The sequence below is a fragment of the Ranitomeya variabilis genome, chromosome 8 (genome assembly GCF_051348905.1).
Source record: "Ranitomeya variabilis isolate aRanVar5 chromosome 8, aRanVar5.hap1, whole genome shotgun sequence".
Classification (NCBI taxonomy): Eukaryota; Metazoa; Chordata; class Amphibia; order Anura; family Dendrobatidae; genus Ranitomeya; species Ranitomeya variabilis.
This window is the reverse complement of record NC_135239.1, coordinates 218,204,656-218,231,871: the sequence shown is the minus strand read 5'-3', so window position 1 is coordinate 218,231,871 and position 27,216 is coordinate 218,204,656. Positions and strand designations below refer to the sequence as shown.

The 27,216-nt window shown below is 52.6% G+C and overlaps 1 protein-coding gene across 2 annotated transcripts; it reads right to left on the bottom strand.

Moving 5' to 3' along the window:
• Window positions 1–17,116: 17,116 nt before the first annotated feature.
• INKA1 (inka box actin regulator 1) lies at window positions 17,117–25,274 on the bottom strand. 2 transcript variants are annotated; one of them, XM_077277174.1, is made up of 2 exons: window positions 24,385–25,274; window positions 17,117–18,084 (listed from the first exon to the last, which is right to left on the bottom strand). In XM_077277174.1, exons 1-2 carry the CDS (start codon window positions 24,421–24,423, stop codon window positions 17,194–17,196), a joined length of 930 nt encoding a protein of 309 aa, XP_077133289.1. In that variant the 5' UTR covers window positions 24,424–25,274; the 3' UTR covers window positions 17,117–17,193. The 2 variants fall into 2 exon arrangements, with proteins under 2 accessions (XP_077133289.1, XP_077133290.1); XM_077277175.1 differs by lacking the exon at window positions 24,385–25,274 and adding an exon at window positions 18,640–18,960.
• Window positions 25,275–27,216: the final 1,942 nt, after the last annotated feature.

The following is a 27,216-nucleotide window of genomic DNA, read 5'->3' as shown; positions in this document are numbered from 1 at the left end:
CGGTGATAGATGGGGGCGGGGCTGGAGTATAAGGGGCGTGGTCTCATCATTAGATCAGTGATGTCATCACCGGGGGCGGGGCTGATAACCTCTCACATGTATACAGGCAGGTTGTCAGCGGTGATAGATGAGGGGCGGGGCTGGAGTATAAGGGGCGTGGTCTCATCAGTATATCAGTGATGTCATCACCGGGGGCGGGGCTGATAACCTCTCACATGTATACAGGCAGGTTGTCAGCGGTGATAGATGAGGGGGCGGGGCTGGAGTATAAGGGGCGTGGTCTCATCAGTATATCAGTGATGTCATCACCGGGGGCGGGGCTGATAACCTCTCACATGTATACAGGCAGGTTGTCAGCAGTGATAGATGAGGGGCGGGGCTGGAGTATAAGGGGCGTGGTCTCATTATATCAGTGATGTCATCACCGGGGGCGGGGCTGATAACCTCTCACATGTATACAGGCAGGTTGTCAGCGGTGATAGATGAGGGGCGGGGCTGGAGTATAAGGGGCGTGGTCTCATCATTATATCAGTGATGTCATCACCGGGGGCGGGGCTGATAACCTCTCACATGTATACAGGCAGGTTGTCAGCGGTGATAGATGAGGGGCGGGGCTGGAGTATAAGGGGCGTGGTCTCATCATTATATCAGTGATGTCATCACCGGGGGCGGGGCTGATAACCTCTCACATGTATACAGGCAGGTTGTCAGCGGTGATAGATGAGGGGCGGGGCTGGAGTATAAGGGGCGTGGTCTCATTATATCAGTGATGTCATCACCGGGGGCGGGGCTGATAACCTCACATGTATACAGGCAGGTTGTCAGCGGTGATAGATGAGGGGCGGGGCTGGAGTATAAGGGGCGTGGTCTCATCATTATATCAGTGATGTCATCACCGGGGGCGGGGCCGATAACCTCTCACATGTACACAGGCAGGTTGTCAGCGGTGATAGATGAGGGGCGGGGCTGGAGTATAAGGGGCGTGGTCTCATTATATCAGTGATGTCATCACCGGGGGCGGGGCTGATAACCTCTCACATGTATACAGGCAGGTTGTCAGCGGTGATAGATGAGGGGCGGGGCTGGAGTATAAGGGGCGTGGTCTCATCATTATATCAGTGATGTCATCACCGGGGCGGGGCTGATAACCTCTCACATGTGTACAGGCAGGTTGTCAGCGGTGATAGATGAGGGCGGGGCTGGAGTATAAGGGGCGTGGTCTCATTATTATATCAGTGATGTCATCACCGGGGGCGGGGCTGATAACCTCTCACATGTATACAGGCAGGTTGTCAGCGGTGATAGATGAGGGGCGGGGCTGGAGTATAAGGGGCGTGGTCTCATCATTATATCAGTGATGTCATCACCGGGGGCGGGGCTGATAACCTCTCACATGTATACAGGCAGGTTGTCAGCGGTGATAGATGAGGGGCGGGGCTGGAGTATAAGGGGCGTGGTCTCATCATTATATCAGTGATGTCATCACCGGGGGCGGGGCTGATAACCTCTCACATGTATACAGGCAGGTTGTCAGCGGTGATAGATGAGGGGCGGGGCTGGAGTATAAGGGGCGTGGTCTCATCATTATATCAGTGATGTCATCACCGGGGGCGGGGCTGATAACCTCACATGTATACAGGCAGGTTGTCAGCGGTGATAGATGAGGGGGCGGGGCTGGAGTATAAGGGGCGTGGTCTCATCAGTATATCAGTGATGTCATCACTGGGGGCGGGGCTGATAACCTCTCACATGTATACAGGCAGGTTGTCAGCGGTGATAGATGAGGGGCGGGGCTGGAGTATAAGGGGCGTGGTCTCATTATATCAGTGATGTCATCACCGGGGCGGGGCTGATAACCTCTCACATGTATACAGGCAGGTTGTCAGCGGTGATAGATGAGGGGCGGGGCTGGAGTATAAGGGGCGTGGTCTCATCATTAGATCAGTGATGTCATCACCGGGGGCGGGGCTGATAACCTCTCACATGTATACAGGCAGGTTGTCAGCGGTGATAGATGAGGGGCGGGGCTGGAGTATAAGGGGCGTGGTCTCATTATATCAGTGATGTCATCACCGGGGGCGGGGCTGATAACCTCTCACATGTATACAGGCAGGTTGTCAGCGGTGATAGATGGGGGGCGGGGCTGGAGTATAAGGGGCGTGGTCTCATCAGTATATCAGTGATGTCATCACCGGGGGCGGGGCTGATAACCTCTCACATGTATACAGGCAGGTTGTCAGCGGTGATAGATGAGGGGCGGGGCTGGAGTATAAGGGGCGTGGTCTCATCATTATATCAGTGATGTCATCACCGGGGGCGGGGCTGATAACCTCTCACATGTATACAGGCAGGTTGTCAGCGGTGATAGATGAGGGGCGGGGCTGGAGTATAAGGGGCGTGGTCTCATCATTATATCAGTGATGTCATCACCGGGGGCGGGGCTGATAACCTCACATGTATACAGGCAGGTTGTCAGCGGTGATAGATGAGGGGCGGGGCTGGAGTATAAGGGGCGTGGTCTCATCATTATATCAGTGATGTCATCACCGGGGGCGGGGCTGATAACCTCTCACATGTATACAGGCAGGTTGTCAGCGGTGATAGATGAGGGGCGGGGCTGGAGTATAAGGGGCGTGGTCTCATCATTATATCAGTGATGTCATCACCGGGGGCGGGGCTGATAACCTCTCACATGTATACAGGCAGGTTGTCAGCGGTGATAGATGGGGGCGGGGCTGGAGTATAAGGGGCGTGGTTTCATCATTATATCAGTGATGTCATCACCGGGGGCGGGGCTGATAACCTCTCACATGTATACAGGCAGGTTGTCAGCGGTGATAGATGGGGGCGGGGCTGGAGTATAAGGGGCGTGGTCTCATCAGTATATCAGTGATGTCATCACCGGGGGCGGGGCTGATAACCTCTCACATGTATACAGGCAGGTTGTCAGCGGTGACAGATGAGGGGCGGGGCTGCATTGTTCCCTTGGTGACAGCAGGGGGCGCTGGCAGAGGCGCGGCCATTATTTCTCCGGAATGTTGATGACGGTGATCAGGTGACGGCGGAGGGCGGAGCTTGTTGCTGCTGTGCAGGGTCCGTCCCCACATCTCGGGGTCTCGCCCGCTCCTTCTTCTATGGTCCGGATGTCGGTGACCCCAGAATATAGCAGTAATAATTTAGGGTGTTCTGTCCATCTCTGTGTGTGTCCCGCCCCTCCCCCAGAGGCCCCCACACTGTAAATAAGCAGAGGGGCACATATGAGAATAGAGTCAGGGGGAAACACGAGCGCCAGACCCCACTGCTTATATAACCACTTCCTGCTTCCAGTGACCTCTGCCTCTTAGCTGGGAAAATGCCAAATGCACATAACCCAGGACCAGTAATGTATGTACACAGTGACTGCACCAGCAGAATAGTGAGTGCAGCTCTGGGGTATAATACAGGAGGTAACTCAGGATCAGTAATGTAATGTATGTACACAGTGACTGCACCAGCAGAATAGTGAGTGCAGCTCTGGGGTATAATACAGGATGTAACCCAGGACCAGTAATGTAATGTATGTACACAGTGACTGCACCAGCAGAATAGTGAGTGCAGCTCCGGAGTATAATACAGGAGGTAACTCAGGGTCAGTAATGTAATGTATGTACACAGTGACTGCACCAGCAGAATAGTGAGTGCAGCTCTGGGGTATAATACAGGATGTAACTCAGGATCAGTAATGTAATGTATGTACACAGTGACTGCACCAGCAGAATAGTGAGCGCAGCTCTGGAGTATAATACAGGATGTAACTCAGGATCAGTAATGTATGTACACAGTGACTGCACCAGCAGAATAGTGAGTGCAGCTCTGGAGTATAATACAGGATGTAACTCAGGATCAGTAATGTAATATATGTACACAGTGACTGCACCAGCAGAATAGTGAGTGCAGCTCTGGGGTATAATACAGGATGTAACTCAGGATCAGTAAAGTAATGTATGTACACAGTGACTGCACCAGCAGAATAGTGAGTGCAGCTCTGGGGTATAATACAGGGTGTAACTCAGGATCAGTAATGTAATGTATGTACACAGTGACTGCACCAGCAGAATAGTGAGTGCAGCTCTGGGGTATAATACAGGATGTAACTCAGGATCAGTAATGTAATGTATGTACACAGTGACTGCACCAGCAGAATAGTGAGTGCAGCTCTGGGGTATAATACAGGGTGTAACTCAGGATCAGTAATGTAATGTATGTACACAGTGACTGCACCAGCAGAATAGTGAGTGCAGCTCTGGGGTATAATACAGGATGTAACTCAGGATCAGTAATGTAATGTATGTACACAGTGACTGCACCAGCAGAATAGTGAGTGCAGCTCTGGGGTATAATACAGGATGTAACTCAGGATCAGTAATGTAATGTATGTACACAGTGACTGCACTAGCAGAATAGTGAGTGCAGCTCTGGGGTATAATACAGGATGTAACTCAGGATCAGTAATGTAATGTATGTACATAGTGACTGCACCAGCAGAATAGTGAGTGCAGCTCTGGAGTATAATACAGGATGTAACTCAGGATCAGTAATGTAATGTATGTACACAGTGACTGCACCAGCAGAATAGTGAGTGCAGCTCTGGAGTATAATACAGGAGGTAACTCAGGGTCAGTAATGTAATGTATGTACACAGTGACTGCACCAGCAGAATAGTGAGTGCAGCTCTGGGGTATAATACAGGAGGTAACTCAGGGTCAGTAATGTAATGTATGTACACAGTGACTGCACCAGCAGAATAGTGAGTGCAGCTCTGGAGTATAATACAGGAGGTAACTCAGGGTCAGTAATGTAATGTATGTACACAGTGACTGCACCAGCAGAATAGTGAGTGCAGCTCTGGGGTATAATACAGGAGGTAACTCAGGGTCAGTAATGTAATGTATGTACACAGTGACTGCACCAGCAGAATAGTGAGTGCAGCTCTGGAGTATAATACACGATGTAACTCACGATCAGTAATGTATGTACACAGTGACTGCACCAGCAGAATAGTGAGTGCAGCTCTGGAGTATAATACACGATGTAACTCACGATCAGTAATGTATGTACACAGTGACTGCACCAGCAGAATAGTGAGTGCAGCTCTGGGGTATAATACAGGATGTAACTCAGGATCAGTAATGTAATGTATGTACACAGTGACTGCACCAGCAGAATAGTGAGTGCAGCTCTGGAGTATAATACAGGAGGTAAGTCAGGGTCAGTAATGTAATGTATGTACACAGTGACTGCACCAGCAGAATAGTGAGTGCAGCTCTGGAGTATAATACAGGATGTAACTCAGGATCAGTAATGTAATGTATGTACACAGTGACTGCACCAGCAGAATAGTGAGTGCAGCTCTGGGGTATAATACAGGATGTAACTCAGGATCAGTAATGTAATGTATGTACACAGTGACTGCACCAGCAGAATAGTGAGTGCAGCTCTGGGGTATAATACAGGATGTAACTCAGGATCAGTAATGTAATGTATGTACGCAGTGACTGCACCAGCAGAATAGTGAGTGCAGCTCTGGAGTATAATACAGGATGTAACTCAGGATCAGTAATGTAATGTATGTACACAGTGACTGCACCAGCAGAATAGTGAGTGCAGCTCTGGAGTATAATACAGGATGTAACTCAGGATCAGTAATGTAATGTATGTACACAGTGACTGCACCAGCAGAATAGTGAGTGCAGCTCTGGAGTATAATACAGGATGTAACTCAGGATCAGTAATGTAATGTATGTACACAGTGACTGCACCAGCAGAATAGTGAGTGCAGCTCTGGAGTATAATACAGGATGTAACTCAGGATCAGTAATGTAATGTATGTACACAGTGACTGCACCAGCAGAATAGTGAGTGTAGCTCTGGGGTATAATACAGGATGTAACTCCGGATCAGTAATGTAATGTATGTACACAGTGACTGCACCAGCAGAATAGTGAGTGCAGCTCTGGAGTATAATACAGGATGTAACTCAGGATCAGTAATGTAATGTATGTACACAGTGACTGCACCAGCAGAATAGTGAGTGCAGCTCTGGAGTATAATACAGGATGTAACTCAGGATCAGTAATGTAATGTATGTACACAGTGACTGCTCCAGCAGAATAGTGAGTGCAGCTCTGGAGTATAATACAGGATGTAACTCAGGATCAGTAATGTAATGTATGTACACAGTGACTGAACCAGCAGAATAGTGAGTGCAGCTCTGGGGTATAATACAGGATGTAACTCAGGATCAGTAATGTAATGTATGTACACAGTGACTGCACCAGCAGAATAATGAGTGCAGCTCTGGGGTATAATACAGGATGTAACTCAGGATCAGTAATGTATGTACACAGTGACTGCACCAGCAGAATAGTGAGTGCAGCTCTGGAGTATAATACAGGATGTAACTCAGGATCAGTAATGTAATGTATGTACACAGTGACTGCACCAGCAGAATAGTGAGTGCAGCTCTGGAGTATAATACAGGATGTAACTCAGGATCAGTAATGTATGTACACAGTGACTGCACCAGCAGAATAGTGAGTGCAGCTCTGGGGTATAATACAGGATGTAACTCATGATCAGTAATGTAATGTATGTACACAGTGACTGCACCAGCAGAATAATGAGTGCAGCTCTGGGGTATAATACAGGATGTAACTCAGGATCAGTAATGTATGTACACAGTGACTGCACCAGCAGAATAGTGAGTGCAGCTCTGGGGTATAATACAGGATGGAACTCAGGATCAGTAATGTAATGTATGTACACAGTGACTGCACCAGCAGAATAGTGAGTGCAGCTCTGGGGTATAATACAGGAGGTAACTCAGGATCAGTAATGTAATGTATGTACACAGTGACTGCACCAGCAGAATAGTGAGTGCAGCTCTGGGGTATAATACAGGATGTAACTCAGGATCAGTAATGTAATGTATGTACACAGTGACTGCACCAGCAGAATAGTGAGTGCAGCTCTGGAGTATAATACAGGAGGTATCTCAGGATCAGTAATGTATGTACACAGTGACTGCACCAGCAGAATAGTGAGTGCAGCTCTGGGGTATAATACAGGATGTAACTCAGGATCAGTAATGTAATGTATGTACACAGTGACTGCACCAACAGAATAGTGAGTGCAGCTCTGGAGTATAATACAGGATGTAACTCAGGATCAGTAATGTAATGTATGTACACAGTGACTGCACCAGCAGAATAGTGAGTGCAGCTCTGGGGTATAATACAGGATGTAACTCAGGATCAGTAATGTAATGTATGTACACAGTGACTGCACCAGCAGAATAATGAGTGCAGCTCTGGGGTATAATACAGGATGTAACTCAGGATCAGTAATGTAATGTATGTACACAGTGACTGCACCAGCAGAATAGTGAGTGCAGCTCTGGAGTATAATACAGGACGTAACTCAGGATCAGTAATGTAATGTATGTACACAGTGACTGCACCAGCAGAATAGTGAGTGCAGCTCTGGGGTATAATACAGGATGTAACTCAGGATCAGTAATGTAATGTATGTACACAGTGACTGCACCAGCAGAATAGTGAGTGCAGCTCTGGGGTATAATACAGGATGTAACTCAGGATCAGTAATGTAATGTATGTACACAGTGACTGCACCAGCAGAATAGTGAGTGCAGCTCTGGAGTATAATACAGGAGGTATCTCAGGATCAGTAATGTATGTACACAGTGACTGCACCAGCAGAATAGTGAGTGCAGCTCTGGGGTATAATACAGGATGTAACTCAGGATCAGTAATGTAATGTATGTACACAGTGACTGCACCAACAGAATAGTGAGTGCAGCTCTGGAGTATAATACAGGATGTAACTCAGGATCAGTAATGTAATGTATGTACACAGTGACTGCACCAGCAGAATAGTGAGTGCAGCTCTGGGGTATAATACAGGATGTAACTCAGGATCAGTAATGTAATGTATGTACACAGTGACTGCACCAACAGAATAGTGAGTGCAGCTCTGGAGTATAATACAGGATGTAACTCAGGATCAGTAATGTAATGTATGTACACAGTGACTGCACCAGCAGAATAGTGAGTGCAGCTCTGGGGTATAATACAGGATGTAACTCAGGATTAGTAATGTAATGTATGTACACAGTGACTGCACAAGCAGAATAGTGAGTGCAGCTCTGGAGTATAATACAGGATGTAACTCAGGATCAGTAATGTACTGTATGTACACAGTGACTGCACCAGCAGAATAGTGAGTGCAGCTCTGGGGTATAATACAGGATGTAACTCAGGATCAGTAATGTAATGTATGTACACAGTGACTGCACCAGCAGAATAGTGAGTGCAGCTCTGGGGTATAATACAGGATGTAACTCAGGATCAGTAAAGTAATGTATGTGCACAGTGACTGCACCAGCAGAATAGTGAGTGCAGCTCTGGAGTATAATACAGGAGGTATCTCAGGATCAGTAATGTATGTACACAGTGACTGCACCAGCAGAATAGTGAGTGCAGCTCTGGGGTATAATACAGGATGTAACTTAGGATCAGTAATGTAATGTATGTACACAGTGACTGCACCAGCAGAATAGTGAGTGCAGCTCTGGGGTATAATACAGGATGTAACTCAGGATCAGTAATGTAATGTATGTACACAGTGACTGCACCAGCAGAATAGTGAGTGCAGCTCTGGGGTATAATACAGGATGTAACTCAGGATCAGTAATGTAATGTATGTACACAGTGACTGCACCAGCAGAATAGTGAGTGCAGCTCTGGAGTATAATACAGGATGTAACTCAGGATCAGTAATGTAATGTATGTACACAGTGACTGCACCAGCAGAATAGTGAGTGCAGCTCTGGGGTATATTACAGGATGTAACTCAGGATCAGTAATGTAATGTATGTACACAGTGACTGCACCAGCAGAATAGTGAGTGCAGCTCTGGGGTATAATACAGGATGTAACTCGGGATCAGTAATGTAATGTATGTGCACAGTGACTGCACCAGCAGAATAGTGAGTGCAGCTCTGGGGTATAATACAGGATGTAACTCAGGATCAGCAATGTAATGTATGTACACAGTGACTGCACCAGCAGAATAGTGAGTGCAGCTCTGGAGTATAATACAGGATGTAACTCAGGATCAGTAATGTAATGTATGTACACAGTGACTGCACCAGCAGAATAGTGAGTGCAGCTCTGGAGTATAACACAGGATGTAACTCAGGATCAGTAATGTAATGTATGTACACAGTGACTGCACCAGCAGAATAGTGAGTGCAGCTCTGGGGTATATTACAGGATGTAACTCAGGATCAGTAATGTATGTACACAGTGACTGCACCAGCAGAATAGTGAGTGCAGCTCTGGGGTATAATACAGGATGTAACTCAGGATCAGCAATGTAATGTATGTACACAGTGACTGCACCAGCAGAATAGTGAGTGCAGCTCTGGGGTATAATACAGGATGTAACTCAGGATCAGTAATGTAATGTATGTACACAGTGACTGCACCAGCAGAATAGTGAGTGCAGCTCTGGAGTATAATACGGGATGTAACTCAGGATCAGTAATGTAATGTATGTACACAGTGACTGCACCAGCAGAATAGTGAGTGCAGCTCTGGAGTATAATACAGGTGGTAACTCAGGATCAGTAATGTAATGTATGTACACAGTGACTGCACCAGCAGAATAGTGAGTGCAGCTCTGGAGTATAATACAGGAGGTAACTCAGGATCAGTAATGTAATGTATGTACACAGTGACTGCACCAGCAGAATAGTGAGTGCAGCTCTGGGGTATAATACAGGATGTAACTCAGGATCAGTAATGTAATGTATGTACACAGTGACTGTACCAGCAGAATAGTGAGTGCAGCTCTGGGATATAATACAGGCTGTAACTCAGGATCAGTAATGTAATGTATGTACACAGTGACTGCACCAGCAGAATAGTGAGTGCAGCTCTGGGGTATAATACAGGATGTAACTCAGGATCAGTAATGTAATGTATGTACACAGTGACTGCACCAGCAGAATAGTGAGTGCAGCTCTGGAGTATAATACAGGATGTAACTCAGGATCAGTAATGTAATGTATGTACACAGTGACTGCACCAGCAGAATAGTGAGTGCAGCTCTGGGGTATAATACAGGATGTAACTCAGGATCAGTAATGTAATGTATGTACACAGTGACTGCACCAGCAGAATAGTGAGTGCAGCTCTGGAGTATAATACAGGTGGTAACTCAGGATCAGTAATGTAATGTATGTACACAGTGACTGCACCAGCAGAATAGTGAGTGCAGCTCTGGAGTATAATACAGGAGGTAACTCAGGATCAGTAATGTAATGTATGTACACAGTGACTGCACCAGCAGAATAGTGAGTGCAGCTCTGGGGTATAATACAGGATGTAACTCAGGATCAGTAATGTAATGTATGTACACAGTGACTGCACCAGCAGAATAGTGAGTGCAGCTCTGGGATATAATACAGGCTGTAACTCAGGATCAGTAATGTAATGTATGTACACAGTGACTGCACCAGCAGAATAGTGAGTGCAGCTCTGGGGTATAATACAGGATGTAACTCAGGATCAGTAATGTAATGTATGTACACAGTGACTGCACCAGCAGAATAGTGAGTGCAGCTCTGGAGTATAATACGGGATGTAACTCAGGATCAGTAATGTAATGTATGTACACAGTGACTGCACCAGCAGAATAGTGAGTGCAGCTCTGGAGTATAATACAGGTGGTAACTCAGGATCAGTAATGTAATGTATGTACACAGTGACTGCACCAGCAGAATAGTGAGTGCAGCTCTGGAGTATAATACAGGAGGTAACTCAGGATCAGTAATGTAATGTATGTACACAGTGACTGCACCAGCAGAATAGTGAGTGCAGCTCTGGGGTATAATACAGGATGTAACTCAGGATCAGTAATGTAATGTATGTACACAGTGACTGCACCAGCAGAATAGTGAGTGCAGCTCTGGGATATAATACAGGCTGTAACTCAGGATCAGTAATGTAATGTATGTACACAGTGACTGCACCAGCAGAATAGTGAGTGCAGCTCTGGGGTATAATACAGGATGTAACTCAGGATCAGTAATGTAATGTATGTACACAGTGACTGCACCAGCAGAATAGTGAGTGCAGCTCTGGGGTATAATACAGGATGTAACTCAGGATCAGTAAAGTAATGTATGTGCACAGTGACTGCACCAGCAGAATAGTGAGTGCAGCTCTGGAGTATAATACAGGAGGTATCTCAGGATCAGTAATGTATGTACACAGTGACTGCACCAGCAGAATAGTGAGTGCAGCTCTGGGGTATAATACAGGATGTAACTTAGGATCAGTAATGTAATGTATGTACACAGTGACTGCACCAGCAGAATAGTGAGTGCAGCTCTGGGGTATAATACAGGATGTAACTCAGGATCAGTAATGTAATGTATGTACACAGTGACTGCACCAGCAGAATAGTGAGTGCAGCTCTGGGGTATAATACAGGATGTAACTCAGGATCAGTAATGTAATGTATGTACACAGTGACTGCACCAGCAGAATAGTGAGTGCAGCTCTGGAGTATAATACAGGATGTAACTCAGGATCAGTAATGTAATGTATGTACACAGTGACTGCACCAGCAGAATAGTGAGTGCAGCTCTGGGGTATATTACAGGATGTAACTCAGGATCAGTAATGTAATGTATGTACACAGTGACTGCACCAGCAGAATAGTGAGTGCAGCTCTGGGGTATAATACAGGATGTAACTCGGGATCAGTAATGTAATGTATGTGCACAGTGACTGCACCAGCAGAATAGTGAGTGCAGCTCTGGGGTATAATACAGGATGTAACTCAGGATCAGCAATGTAATGTATGTACACAGTGACTGCACCAGCAGAATAGTGAGTGCAGCTCTGGAGTATAATACAGGATGTAACTCAGGATCAGTAATGTAATGTATGTACACAGTGACTGCACCAGCAGAATAGTGAGTGCAGCTCTGGAGTATAACACAGGATGTAACTCAGGATCAGTAATGTAATGTATGTACACAGTGACTGCACCAGCAGAATAGTGAGTGCAGCTCTGGGGTATATTACAGGATGTAACTCAGGATCAGTAATGTATGTACACAGTGACTGCACCAGCAGAATAGTGAGTGCAGCTCTGGGGTATAATACAGGATGTAACTCAGGATCAGCAATGTAATGTATGTACACAGTGACTGCACCAGCAGAATAGTGAGTGCAGCTCTGGGGTATAATACAGGATGTAACTCAGGATCAGTAATGTAATGTATGTACACAGTGACTGCACCAGCAGAATAGTGAGTGCAGCTCTGGAGTATAATACGGGATGTAACTCAGGATCAGTAATGTAATGTATGTACACAGTGACTGCACCAGCAGAATAGTGAGTGCAGCTCTGGAGTATAATACAGGTGGTAACTCAGGATCAGTAATGTAATGTATGTACACAGTGACTGCACCAGCAGAATAGTGAGTGCAGCTCTGGAGTATAATACAGGAGGTAACTCAGGATCAGTAATGTAATGTATGTACACAGTGACTGCACCAGCAGAATAGTGAGTGCAGCTCTGGGGTATAATACAGGATGTAACTCAGGATCAGTAATGTAATGTATGTACACAGTGACTGTACCAGCAGAATAGTGAGTGCAGCTCTGGGATATAATACAGGCTGTAACTCAGGATCAGTAATGTAATGTATGTACACAGTGACTGCACCAGCAGAATAGTGAGTGCAGCTCTGGGGTATAATACAGGATGTAACTCAGGATCAGTAATGTAATGTATGTACACAGTGACTGCACCAGCAGAATAGTGAGTGCAGCTCTGGAGTATAATACAGGATGTAACTCAGGATCAGTAATGTAATGTATGTACACAGTGACTGCACCAGCAGAATAGTGAGTGCAGCTCTGGGGTATAATACAGGATGTAACTCAGGATCAGTAATGTAATGTATGTACACAGTGACTGCACCAGCAGAATAGTGAGTGCAGCTCTGGAGTATAATACAGGTGGTAACTCAGGATCAGTAATGTAATGTATGTACACAGTGACTGCACCAGCAGAATAGTGAGTGCAGCTCTGGAGTATAATACAGGAGGTAACTCAGGATCAGTAATGTAATGTATGTACACAGTGACTGCACCAGCAGAATAGTGAGTGCAGCTCTGGGGTATAATACAGGATGTAACTCAGGATCAGTAATGTAATGTATGTACACAGTGACTGCACCAGCAGAATAGTGAGTGCAGCTCTGGGATATAATACAGGCTGTAACTCAGGATCAGTAATGTAATGTATGTACACAGTGACTGCACCAGCAGAATAGTGAGTGCAGCTCTGGGGTATAATACAGGATGTAACTCAGGATCAGTAATGTAATGTATGTACACAGTGACTGCACCAGCAGAATAGTGAGTGCAGCTCTGGAGTATAATACGGGATGTAACTCAGGATCAGTAATGTAATGTATGTACACAGTGACTGCACCAGCAGAATAGTGAGTGCAGCTCTGGAGTATAATACAGGTGGTAACTCAGGATCAGTAATGTAATGTATGTACACAGTGACTGCACCAGCAGAATAGTGAGTGCAGCTCTGGAGTATAATACAGGAGGTAACTCAGGATCAGTAATGTAATGTATGTACACAGTGACTGCACCAGCAGAATAGTGAGTGCAGCTCTGGGGTATAATACAGGATGTAACTCAGGATCAGTAATGTAATGTATGTACACAGTGACTGCACCAGCAGAATAGTGAGTGCAGCTCTGGGATATAATACAGGCTGTAACTCAGGATCAGTAATGTAATGTATGTACACAGTGACTGCACCAGCAGAATAGTGAGTGCAGCTCTGGGGTATAATACAGGATGTAACTCAGGATCAGTAATGTAATGTATGTACACAGTGACTGCACCAGCAGAATAGTGAGTGCAGCTCTGGGGTATAATACAGGAGGTAACTCAGGATCACTATAATGTAATATCCAGTGGGTACGGAGTGGGTATTTCCTTGTGATCCTCCTTGAGATGGTTCTACTCCTTCATTGGAGGCCAGCTGTGTGTAATTACACTGATAGGACTTGATTTGGAAAGGCGCACACCTGTCTATATAAGACCTCACAGCTCACAGTGCATGTCAGACCAAATGAGGATCATGAGATCAAAGGAACTGGCCAAGGAGCTCAGAGACAGAATTGTGGCACAGATCTGACCAAGGTTACAACAGAACTTCTGCAGCACTCAAGGTTCCTAAGAGCACAGTGGCCTCCATAATCCTTACATGGAAGACGTTTGGGACCACCAGAAGTCTTCCTAGACCTGGCCGTCCAGCCAGACTGAGCAATCGTGGGAGAAGAGCCTTGGTGAGAGAGGTAAAGAAGAACCCCAAGATCACTGTGGCTGAGCTCCAGAGATGCAGTAGGGAGATGGGAGAAAGTTCTACAAAGTCACCTATCACTGCAGCCTCCACCAGTCAGGCCTTTATGGCCGAGGATCCCCAAATCCAGGGGTGAAGAACTTGTTCCATCGTTCCCAAGAAGACTCCTGGCTGTACTAGCTCAAAAGGGGCTTCTACCCAATACTGAGCCAAGGGGCTGGAGACTTATGGCCACGGGATATCTCAGGTTTTCTTTTTTTAATACATTTGCAAAAATTTCTACATTTCTGTTTCTCTTTCGGTGTAGATGGGGAGCGGAGTGCACATTAATGAGGAAAATAATGAACTTTATAGGATTTACCAAATGGCTGCAATGAAACAGAGTGAGCACTATAATGGGGTGTGAATACTTTCGGCAGCCCCTGTACAGGCTGGTTGTCACTGATGGCTGTTGGACTCTGACAACCTCTCCTCTGTTCCTCTTATCTCGCTTCCTGCGGGTTCATCTGTTGCAGGATGTTGGGTGTAATTGTTGCTAATTATAGGAGTTGTAGTCGGGGATGAGGTGTGAACACTGGATTCTGGGATGTGTCTGGAGCTGCTCATTAACCCCTCGCAGTCCTGCAGTATAATATGTGACGTGTAATGTTGCTGTTCCTCTTCTGATATTATAGTAATCACCTCCTGGAGTCGTCTCTTCAGGTCCTCTGCCGCCCGGGGGTGCGGGCCCTCTGTATCCTGGGGGGTGCGGGCCCTCTGTAGCCTGGGGGTGCGGGCCCTCTGTATCCTGGGGGGTGCGGGCCTCTGTATCCTGGGGGGTGCGGGCCTCTGTAGCCTGGGGGTGCGGGCCCTCTGTAGCCCGGGGGTGCGGGTCCTCTGTAGCCCGGGGGTGCGGGTCCTCTGTAGCCCGGGGGTGCGGGTCCTCTGTAGCCCGGGGGTGCGGGTCCTCTGTAGCCCGGGGGTGCGGGTCCTCTAGCCCGGGGGGTGCGGGTCCTCTGTAGCCCAGGGGTGCAGGTCCTCTGCCGCCCGGGGGGGGCGGGTCCTCTGTAGCCTGGGGGTGCGGGTCCTCTGCCACCCGGGGGGTGCGGGTCCTCTGTAGCCCGGGGGTGCGGGTCCTGTAGCCCGGGGGTGCGGGTCCTCTAGCCCGGGGGGTGCGGGTCCTCTGTAGCCCGGGGGTGTGGGTCCTCTAGCCCAGGGGGTGCGGGTCCTCTGTAGCTCGGGGGGTGCGGGTCCTCTGTAGCCCGGGGGTGCGGGTCCTCTAGCCCAGGGGGTGCGGGTCCTCTGCCGCCCGGGGGTGCGGGTCCTCTGCCGCCCGGGGGGTGCGGCTCCTCTGTAGCCCCTATGTGGAGTTACATCCTGCGGAGCATATCTGTAGAGCTGGATAGCAGGGAGCCCCCATTAGTTGTGGTCCCGGTGCCCGTCTTCATTCCTTGGGGGCCTTGGGGGTGGGCTGCTGCTGTCGTTGCTGCCTGGCGTCCGATGTCTCGGTGTCGAGCGCCGTCTTTCGCCATTTTTACAATTTGTGTTTTGTCGCCTGATTTCTTGGATTCAGTAAATGATACAGATTAGCAATCTGCGAATGTCGGCGTTGACCAATCGGCTCCTGAGTGTCCCGGGCCGCGCTCCGCTGGCTCTGCGAGGACTCTGCATTTGGGGTGTAGCCTGTATGGGATCAGGATGCGGCTCTACAGAACGGGGGCGTCCGTGATCGTCACAGGTAACACGCGGCCTAGAGACAACAGGTGAGACCGGCCCTCGTGTGGCCATCATGGTGACCGGCGCGGTGAGCGATCGCAGCGCATGGAGCCAGTGTGTCATGGTGTGGCTGCCCCCCACCCCCGAACCATCTGGGCCCCATCCCCCGGGGTGACAGCACATTTACATAACAGGGGGTCTGTAAAGATGGCGCTGTCCCGCTGAGGGTCCTGGGGCTGAACACAAGGACCATTTGTCCCTGTGCAGATGAAGGGCGGAGGATCCTTCATCCTCAGGAGCTGCACAGGCCTCATCCTTCTCACAGCTGTAGGTTTGTTACATTGAATCCATTGTGAACAATCCAGACCGATACATTGTAACAAACCAACAGGACTGAGAGAATAGTGCTGCCCTGACACACTGTAACAAAGCTGCCACATGACATAAAAAGAGGCGGACGGCAGCTGCACAATCAGACATGGATGTAATGCCGCTGGGGTAAAATATAACGGACCGTGAGGGTCCCGGTGTCACCTGATCAGACTGTATGAAGCTGCGTCACGGCGAACCTCTCAGTGGGTTCCTATCGCCCCAGCGGAGCAGAGCCGTGCGCCATTGTTGCTATGGTTTTGTGCTGGCGGTGCGGTCGGGGGGACTCAGCCTTGCAGCATGGGCGCTGTGACGCACCAGGCCGTCCGTACTGCCAGTGCATGGTCGCTGCGGCGGTGCTTGGCACACGGCTCCGCTCCGTTAGGGCCCAATGAGAGGTTCGCCATGACATGGCCTCATACAATCTGATCAGGTGACCCCGAGACCCTCACGGTCCGTTATATTTCACCCCAGCGGCATCACACCCATGTCTGATTGTGCCGCCCGGCTCTTCAGCTTATTCCGCGATCTGCCACATGACACTGCTGACGGCGCCGACCAGAAATTGGCGCAAACGTCTCATCGAATATAAAAGGTTTAATATAAAATAGTTATAAAAATATAATAATAATTCTGTGCCGATGGGGCGGGGCCTCCGCCTAGAGCCGTCCGTCGCTGCATATGATTGGCTGCCGACTGCGGCAGTGTAAGAGGCCCGCGGACGCCTCGGCAATGTCCGACAGTGACTGGTGGTAATAGGCGGAGAGCGGCCGGCAGCCCAGCTGGGGGCAGGACAAGCGTTTCACGGCCTCCTGCTCGGGGGGTCCGCGCGGCCGCGACATGTTTCCCAGGCGCTTCTTCACGTTACCGGACAGGCTGACCAGGAAGCCGTGTGGCTTGTGCAGCCAGCGCGTCCGCCGCTCGTCCTCTGCGCCATTGTCCGGTAAGTCCATCCACTGCTTAACCAAATCGGCAAAACTGTTGTCCCCCAGAACCAGCGGCTGCCGACTGCGACTCTGGGACAGCAAACAGCCGGTCCAGTCCTGCGAGCCACCCCCCACGCCGATGCCCCCCATGCCGATGCCCCCCATGCCGATGCCCCCCACGCCGATGCCCCCCCACTGCTCCAGGCAGACATCTGACGTGGATTTGGGGCGGACTCTCCCCGGTCTGGAGCGCAGCAGCCCCCCGGAGGTCAGCCGTGAACATGGCGGCTGGATGTGTCTGCGCAGGACTGGGGGGGCCGCCACCGATTCCTCATCTTCTTCGTCCTCGCCCCGCAGCGAGCTCCCTGACACCTCCGAGTAGCCAGAGTCCCATTCTAGGCCCCCCGGAGTGGCGTCGCTGGGCAGGTCCACGCAGCAGGCGGAGTCCGCCTCCGACAGGTCCGAGGTGCGGTGTGAAGAGCGGATGTCGCGCCTCAGGGGCCGGCGGGCCGGAGGCGCAGAAGATTCCTCGGCAGACGCGGGGGACGAGCGTTTCAGGTCCTGCAACACGCGGAGCATGCAATCCATCTGCCCGGACACTGCGGAGCCGGAGACCTTCACACTCTGCGGAGAGACGGAAAAAGAGGTGAGAACAGGGACCCCAAATATACACAGGCTGCAGCCCACCAATACCTGCCACCCTCAACTACTGTCATGTTCTGAAAATGACCGCACACTCAGAACCGGAATGATGCAAAAATATTTCACAAGTTTATTGTGTTTACAATCAATGTTGCCACAAAAGAAAGTGTGCTGATAGAAACCCACCGTGTCCACCCTCCCGGGTCGTGTTCATGGGGTTACTTGTCTTACGAGCGGCAGACGTAGGGTCGGAGCAAAGATCCCTTTGTGGCCTGTCACATCCAGCAGGGCGCGGGACACCCAGGCAGTAACAGTGACAATTTATACGCCAAGGGAGGGTGGAAACGGCGGGTTTCTATCAGCACGCTTTCTTTTGTGGCAACATTGATTGTAAACACAACAAACTTGTGAACTATTTTGCATCATACCGGTTCTGAGTGTGCGGTAAGTTTCAGGACACGACGTTTTGGACCACATGGTCTGTTTTACCAGCACCTCCCTGTTCTTGACCTGAGTGCACACCATTACTTCCCTCACCCCCAACGGCTGGGCGCCCAGTCTCTGAGCCCCAATAATGCCTCCTTATGGGCGACTCCTACAGCCTCCATGCAGACGCTCAGCGCAGATTTATTCGGGCGGGCGACGAGCTGAAACACGATGTGGCGGAGCCGGTTTTGGCTGCGGCTGAGTGGGCTACAACACTCCCCAAATCCCTGGCACACGCCCGCCAGCAGAGGAGGGGGCACAGCGAGCAGAACACATGCCCCGAGGCACGAGGCTCCCCCCGCCCGCCCTGCAGGGAGCACGCGGAGGCACGAGCCTCACAAAGCAGCCAGCCTCGGGGTATGTGGACAGAGGCTCCAGGCCCAAACCTATGGCAGCCATGCTGTTAACCCCGTCTCTGCCAGGAGGATATGAAGAGGCCGCTCCATCCCCCTCATGTTTGTTTTGGCTGCAGTTTAACATTTCTCTCCCATCTGCTCCACATCTGCTGTGCCGCTCCTCCAGCTCTGCTATATCTGTGCACGTACTGATTACAGACATAACAGAGCAGAGGCGCAGTGCATTGTGATATTGCCTGCAGTCCTATGTAAAAGCAGCCGCTGAAGTCACATCCTGCCGAGTCACTGATTGTTGGGCTCCTTCCCCAGGGGCCACACTTCAATTAGTCACATCCGGCCCCGCACACATGGTGTCAGGCCCAATATCTCTGCGCTGCGCCCCATGATTCAGTGATGCTGCACCCTCAGACCCTGTGCCAACCCTGCAAGAAGCAACAGGAGGGCGGACGTGTGCGTTCAGGTCTCGGGTAGATCGCAAGCTCTTGGGGTCATGAACTAAGTCTCCGCAATTGACCTTGACTGATAGTAATGGAGGGTCCTGAAGTGTAGAGGAAGATACACCGTGAGTAAGGACTGGAGAGCAGGGACCAAAGACGGGGATCCGGGACCGAGGCTGAGCCAAAATGGGGAGCGGCGACCGAGGCTGAGCCAAGACGGGGAGCGGCGACCGAAGCTGAGCCAAGACGGGGAGCGGCGACCGAAGCTGAGCCAAGACGGGGAGCCGGGACCGAGGCTGAGCCAAGACGGGGAGCGGCGACCGAAGCTGAGCCAAGACGGGGATCCGGGACCGAGGCTGAGCCAAAATGGGGAGCGGCGACCGAGGCTGAGCCAAGACGGGGAGCGGCGACCGAAGCTGAGCCAAGACGGGGAGCCGGGACCGAGGCTGAGCCAAGACGGGGAGCCGGGACCGAGGCTGAGCCAAGACGGGGAGCCGGGACCGAGGCTGAGCCAAGACGGGGAGCGGCGACCGAAGCTGAGCCAAGACGGGGAGCCGGGACCGAGGCTGAGCCAAGACGGGGAGCGGCGACCGAAGCTGAGCCAAGACGGGGATCCGGGACCGAGGCTGAGCCAAAATGGGGAGCGGCGACCGAGGCTGAGCCAAGACGGGGAGCGGCGACCGAAGCTGAGCCAAGACGGAGAGCAGGGACCGAGGCTGAGCCAAGACGGGGAGCGGCGACCGAAGCTGAGCCAAGACGGGGATCCGGGACCGAGGCTGAGCCAAAATGGGGAGCGGCGACCGAGGCTGAGCCAAGACGGGGAGCGGCGACCGAAGCTGAGCCAAGACGGGGAGCCGGGACCGAGGCTGAGCCAAGACGGGGAGCGGCGACCGAAGCTGAGCCAAGACGGGGAGCCGGGACCGAGGCTGAGCCAAGACGGGGAGCGGCGACCGAAGCTGAGCCAAGACGGGGAGCCGGGACCGAGGCTGAGCCAAGACGGGGAGCGGCGACCGAAGCTGAGCCAAGACGGGGAGCCGGGACCGAGGCTGAGCCAAGACGGGGAGCGGCGACCGAAGCTGAGCCAAGACGGGGATCCGGGACCGAGGCTGAGCCAAAATGGGGAGCGGCGACCGAGGCTGAGCCAAGACGGGGAGCGGCGACCGAAGCTGAGCCAAGACGGGGAGCCGGGACCGAGGCTGAGCCAAGACGGGGAGCGGCGACCGAAGCTGAGCCAAGACGGGGAGCCGGGACCGAGGCTGAGCCAAGACGGGGAGCGGCGACCGAAGCTGAGCCAAGACGGGGAGCCGGGACCGAGGCTGAGCCAAGACGGGGAGCCGGGACCGAGGCTGAGCCAAGACGGGGAGCCGGGACCGAGGCTGAGCCAAGACGGGGAGCCGGGACCGAGGCTGAGCCAAGACGGGGAGCGGCGACCGAAGCTGAGCCAAGACGGGGAGCCGGGACCGAGGCTGAGCCAAGACGGGGAGCGGCGACCGAAGCTGAGCCAAGACGGGGAGCCGGGACCGAGGCTGAGCCAAGACGGGGAGCCGGGACCGAGGCTGAGCCAAGACGGGGAGCCGGGACCGAGGCTGAGCCAAGACGGGGAGCCGGGACCGAGGCTGAGCCAAGACGGGGAGCCGGGACCGAGGCTGAGCCAAGACGGGGAGCCGGGACCGAGGCTGAGCCAAGACGGGGAGCGGCGACCGAGGCTGAGCCAAGACGGGGAGCCGGGACCGAGGCTGAGCCAAGACGGGGAGCTGGGACCGAGGCTGAGCCAAGACGGGGAGCGGCGACCGAAGCTGAGCCAAGACGGGGAGCCGGGACCGAGGCTGAGCCAAGACGGGGAGCCGGGACCGAGGCTGAGCCAAGACGGGGAGCGGCGACCGAAGCTGAGCCAAGACGGGGAGCCGGGACCGAGGCTGAGCCAAGACGGGGAGCCGGGACCGAGGCTGAGCCAAGACGGGGAGCCGGGACCGAGGCTGAGCCAAGACGGGGAGCCGGGACCGAGGCTGAGCCAAGACGGGGAGCGGCGACCGAAGCTGAGCCAAGACGGGGAGCCGGGACCGAGGCTGAGCCAAGACGGGGAGCCGGGACCGAGGCTGAGCCAAGACGGGGAGCCGGGACCGAGGCTGAGCCAAGACGGGGAGCCGGGACCGAGGCTGAGCCAAGACGGGGAGCCGGGACCGAGGCTGAGCCAAGACGGGGAGCCGGGACCGAGGCTGAGCCAAGACGGGGAGCGGCGACCGAAGCTGAGCCAAGACGGGGAGCCGGGACCGAGGCTGAGCCAAGACGGGGAGCCGGGACCGAGGCTGAGCCAAGACGGGGAGCGGCGACCGAGGCTGAGCCAAGACGGGGAGCCGGGACCGAGGCTGAGCCAAGACGGGGAGCTGGGACCGAGGCTGAGCCAAGACGGGGAGCGGCGACCGAAGCTGAGCCAAGACGGGGAGCCGGGACCGAGGCTGAGCCAAGACGGGGAGCCGGGACCGAGGCTGAGCCAAGACGGAGAGCAGCGACCGAGGCTGAGCCAAGACGGGGAGCCGGGACCGAGGCTGAGCCAAGATGGGGAGCCGGGACCGAGGCTGACCAAAGACGGGGAGCAGGGACCGAGGCTGAGCCAAAACGGGGAGCAGCGACCAAGGCTGAGCCAAGACGGGGAACGGTTACCGAGGCTGAGCCAAGATAAAGTCGGGACCGAGGCTGAGCAAAGATAGAGAGCCGAGAAAGAGGCTGAGCCAAGACGGGGATGGGGGACCCAGGCTGAGCCAAGAAAAGGAGCAGGAACCGAAGCTGAGCCAAAACGGAGAGTCGGGACCGAGTCTGAGCCAAGACAGAGAGCCGGGAAAGAGGCTGAGCCAAGATGGGGAGCTGGGACCGAGGCTGAGCCAAGATGGGGAGCCGGGACCGAGGCTGAGCCAAGATGGGGAGCAGGGACCGAGGCTGAGCCAAGACGAGGAGCCGGGACCGAGGCTGAGCCAAGATGGGGAGCGAGGCCCGAGGCTGAGCCAAGACGGGGAGCGAGGCCCGAGGCTGAGCCAAAATGGGGTGCGGGGGCCGAGGTTGAGCGAAGATAAGGATCCAAGGAGGAATGATCGAGGCTGAATGTGGATCGGGTATCATGGAGCAAGGAGTGAGGCCTAGTGGGGAGGACGGCTAGACTGGAGAGTTGTAGGAGCAGCACTTGGAGTCCAGACTCCTCTCCTGTCTGACACATTCCTCCATCCTGTACTGACTTGCTGCATCTCTGTCCTGTCTCAGCTGGCATTAACCCTCGCAGGGTGAGAAGTGCAGACAATGAGGGGAACCCTAATGGAAGCAGCAACCAGATATGGAGAAGTGTAAAGAGGGGCAGCAAGATGTGAACCAGGAAACTCAGTCACTTCCCCCTGCAGCCTCCACATGTACCCCCCACTCTGTCTGCAGCCTCCACATGTACCCCCCACTCTGTCTGCAGCCTCCACATGTACCCCCCACTCTGTCTGCAGCCTCCACATGTGCCCCCACTCTATCTGCAGCCTCCACATGTGCCCCCACTCTATCTGCAGCCTCCACATGTGCGCCCCCACACTGCAGCCTCCACATGTGCGCCCCCACTGTCTGCAGCCTCCACATGTGCCCCCACTCTGTCTGCAGCCTCCACATGTGCCCCCACTCTGTCTGCAGCCTCCACATGTGCCCCCACTCTGTCTGCAGCCTCCACATGTGCCCCCACTGTCTGCAGCCTCCACATGTGCCCCCACTCTATCTGCAGCCTCCACATGTGCCCCCACTCTATCTGCAGCCTCCACATGTGCGCCCCCACACTGCAGCCTCCACATGTGCGCCCCCACTGTCTGCAGCCTCCACATGTGCCCCCACTCTGTCTGCAGCCTCCACATGTGCCCCCACTCTGTCTGCAGCCTCCACATGTGCCCCCACTCTGTCTGCAGCCTCCACATGTGCCCCCACTGTCTGCAGCCTCCACATGTGCCCCCACTCTGTCTGCAGCCTCCACATGTGCCCCCACTGTCTGCAGCCTCCACATGTGCCCCCACTCTGTCTGCAGCCTCCACATGTGCCCCCACTGTCTGCAGCCTCCACATGTGCCCCCACTCTGTCTGCAGCCTCCACATGTGCCCCCACTGTCTGCAGCCTCCACATGTGCCCCCACTCTGTCTGCAGCCTCCACATGTGCCCCCACTGTCTGCAGCCTCCACATGTGCCACCCTACAGTCTGCAGCCTCCACATGTGCCCTCCCTCTGTCTGCAGCCTCCACATGTGCCCCCACTCTGCAGCCTCCACATGTGCCCCCACTGTCTGCAGCCTCCACATGTGCCCCCACTCTGTCTGCAGCCTCCACATGTGCCCCCACTGTCTGCAGCCTCCACATGTGCCACCCTACAGTCTGCAGCCTCCACATGTGCCCTCCCTCTGTCTGCAGCCTCCACATGTGCCCCCCCACTGTCTGCAGCCTCCACATGTGCCCTCCCTCTGTCTGCAGCCTCCACATGTGCCCCCACTCTGCAGCCTCCACATGTGCCCCCACTCTGTCTGCAGCCTCCACATGTGCCCCCACTCTGTCTGCAGCCTCCACATGTGCCCCCACTCTGTCTGCAGCCTCCACATGTGCCTCCACTCTGTCTGCAGCCTCCACATGTGCCCCCACTGTCTGCAGCCTCCACATGTGCCCCCACTCTGTCTGCAGCCTCCACATGTGCCCCCACTCTGTCTGCAGCCTCCACATGTGCCCCCCCACTGTCTGCAGCCTCCACATGTGCCCTCCCTCTGTCTGCAGCCTCCACATGTGCCCCCACTCTGCAGCCTCCACATGTGCCCCCACTATGTCTGCAGCCTCCACACTCAACCTCCCTGTTGATGGCTTCTCCACTTACTGCACACAGGGGAGCAGCATTTGGTGCAGCACTGAAGAGAATAAAGGGCGCACAATGATTTAACCCTTTCGTTTCCAGCCCCATCCTGACACTGAGCAGCAGCGGAATACACAATGTGAAGACCACTAGATACTCACCAGCTGGATGGGTCTGGGGTCCCGGCGGGGAATCTGCATCCCCCAGACACACTGAGTGCAGGATCGGGGTCCACACTCTGCGGACTCAGGCTGGGGGTCCACACTCTGCAGACTCAGGCTGGGGGTCCACACTCTGCAGACTCAGGCTGGGGGTCCACACTCTGCAGACTCAGGCTGGGGGTCCACACTCTGCAGACTCAGGCTGGGGGTCCACACTCTGCAGACTCTGGCTGGGGGTCCACACTCTGCAGACTCAGGCTGGGGGTCCACACTCTGCAGACTCAGGCTGGGGGTCCACACTCTGCAGACTCTGGCTGGGGGTCCACACTCTGCAGACTCAGGCTGGGGGTCCACACTCTGCAGACTCTGGCTGGGGGTCCACACTCTGCAGACTCTGGCTGGGGGTCCACACTCTGCAGGCTCGGGCTGGGGGTCCACACTCTGCAGGCTCGGGCTGGGGGTCCACACTCTGCAGGCTCGGACTGGGGGTCCACACACTGTAGGCTCGGACTGGGGGTCCACACTCTGCGGACTCGGGCTGGGGGTCCACACTCTGTAGGCGGCTGGGGGTCCACACTCTGTAGGCTCGGACTGGGGGTCCACACCCTGCGGACTCGGTCTGGGGGTCCACACTCTGCAGGCTCGGGCTGGGGTCCACACTCTGTAGGCTCGGGCTGGGGGTCCACACTCTGCGGACTCGGGCTGGGGGTCCACACTCTGCGGACTCGGGCTGGGGGTCCACACTCTGCAGGCTCGGGCTGGGGGTCCACACTCTGCGGACTCGGGCTGGGGGTCCTCACTCTGTAGGCTCGGGCTGGGGGTCCACACTCTGCGGACTTGGGCTGGGGGTCCACACTGCAGGTTTCAGTCTTCTGCTCTGAGCTACAACTTTCTGTTCTGTCCCTTTACATCCCAAATCAGCCTGTCCCCGCCCAGTGTGAGCGTCAGCCAATCATAGCGCCAGGATCAGACCCCCTGGATTTGGGGTTCGCTTGTAATTTGGAGAAACCTGATCCCGGGGAATAAAGGCGCAGAGGAGGGCGCAGCCGCTGCAAGGGTTAACTCTTCATGTGGCGGAAGCGGCAGAAAGATAAAATGTATCAAAAATGTAACAGGAAAACAAAAGGACTCGCGGGAGGTTAACTCCTGAATGTCCGAGCCACATAGAAATAACAGAACGTCGCCCACCGAGGCCTCCTGTCCTTACAGTGCAGACCCTCAACCAAAACACCCAGACCTCACTGCACTGACACATTGTAACGAGCAGCCAGCTCTAAGAAGGAAGAAAACAAAACCCCTCAATATAAGAGGCTGATAGAGGTTATATCAGTACTGGAGCGTTATAAGAGGCTGATATCAGTCACATATGGTGTAATGTCTGGAGGTTATATCAGTACTGGAGCGTTATAAGAGGGGCTGATATCAGTCACATATGATGTAATGTCTGGGGGTTATATCAGTACTGGAGCGTTATAAGAGGGGCTGATATCAGTCACATGTGGTGTAATGTCTGGGGGTTATATCAGTACTGGAGCGTTATAAGAGGGGCTGATATCAGTCACATATGGTGTAATGTCTGGGGTTATATCAGTACTGGAGTGTTATAATAGGGGCTGATATCAGTCACATGTGGTGTAATGTCTGGGGGTTATATCAGTACTGGAGCGTTATAAGAGGGGCTGATATCAGTCACATACGGTGTAATGTCTGGGGTTATATCAGTACTGGAGCGTTATAAGAGGGGCTGATATCAGTCACATACCGTGTAATGTCTGGGGGTTATATCAGTACTGGAGCGTTATAAGAGGGGCTGATATCAGTCACATATGATGTAATGTCTGGGGGTTATATCAGTACTGGAGCGTTATAAGAGGGGCTGATATCAGTCACATGTGGTGTAATGTCTGGGGGTTATATCAGTACTGGAGCGTTATAAGAGGGGCTGATATCAGTCACATATGGTGTAATGTCTGGGGGTTATATCAGTACTGGAGCGTTATAAGAGGGCTGATATCAGTCACATGTGGTGTAATGTCTGGAGGTTATATCAGAACTGGAGCATTATAAGAGGGGCTGATATCAGTCACATATGATGTAATGTCTGGAGGTTATATCAGTACTGGAGCGTTATAAGAAGGGCTGATATCAGTCACATATGGTGTAATGTCTGGAGGTTATATCAGTACTGGAGCGTTATAAGGGGAGCTGATATCAGTCACATATGATGTAATGTCTGGAGGTTATATCAGTACTGGAGCGTTATAAGAAGGGCTGATATCAGTCACATATGGTGTAATGTCTGGAGGTTATATCAGCACTGGAGCGTTATAAGAGGGGCTGATATCAGTCACATGGTGTAATGTCTGGGGGTTATATCAGCACTGGAGCGTTATAAGAGGGGCTGATATCAGTCACATACGGTGTAATGTCTGGGGGTTATATCAGTACTGGAGCGTTATAAGAGGGCTGATATCAGTCACATATGGTGTAATGTCTGGGGTTATATCAGTACTGGAGCGTTATAAGAGGGGCTGATATCAGTCACATATGGTGTAATGTCTGGGGTTATATCAGTACTGGAGCGTTATAAGAGGCTGATATCAGTCACATATGGTGTAATGTCTGGGGGTTATATCAGTACTGGAGTGTTATAATAGGGGCTGATATCAGTCACATGTGGTGTAATGTCTGGGGGTTATATCAGTACTGGAGCGTTATAAGAGGGGCTGATATCAGTCACATACGGTGTAATGTCTGGGGTTATATCAGTACTGGAGCGTTATAAGAGGGGCTGATATCAGTCACATATGATGTAATGTCTGGGGGTTATAT

What these genes read in the sequence shown, in the direction of transcription:
- INKA1 (XM_077277174.1), bottom strand. Translation starts at nt 24,423, where the DNA reads ATGCAGATTCCCCGCCGGGACCCCAGACCCATCCAGCTG. An exon ending in ACCCCAGACCCATCCAGCTG is followed by an intron (nt 18,085 to 24,384) that starts GTGAGTATCTAG and finishes GTCTCTCCGCAG; the next exon opens with AGTGTGAAGGTCTCCGGCTC.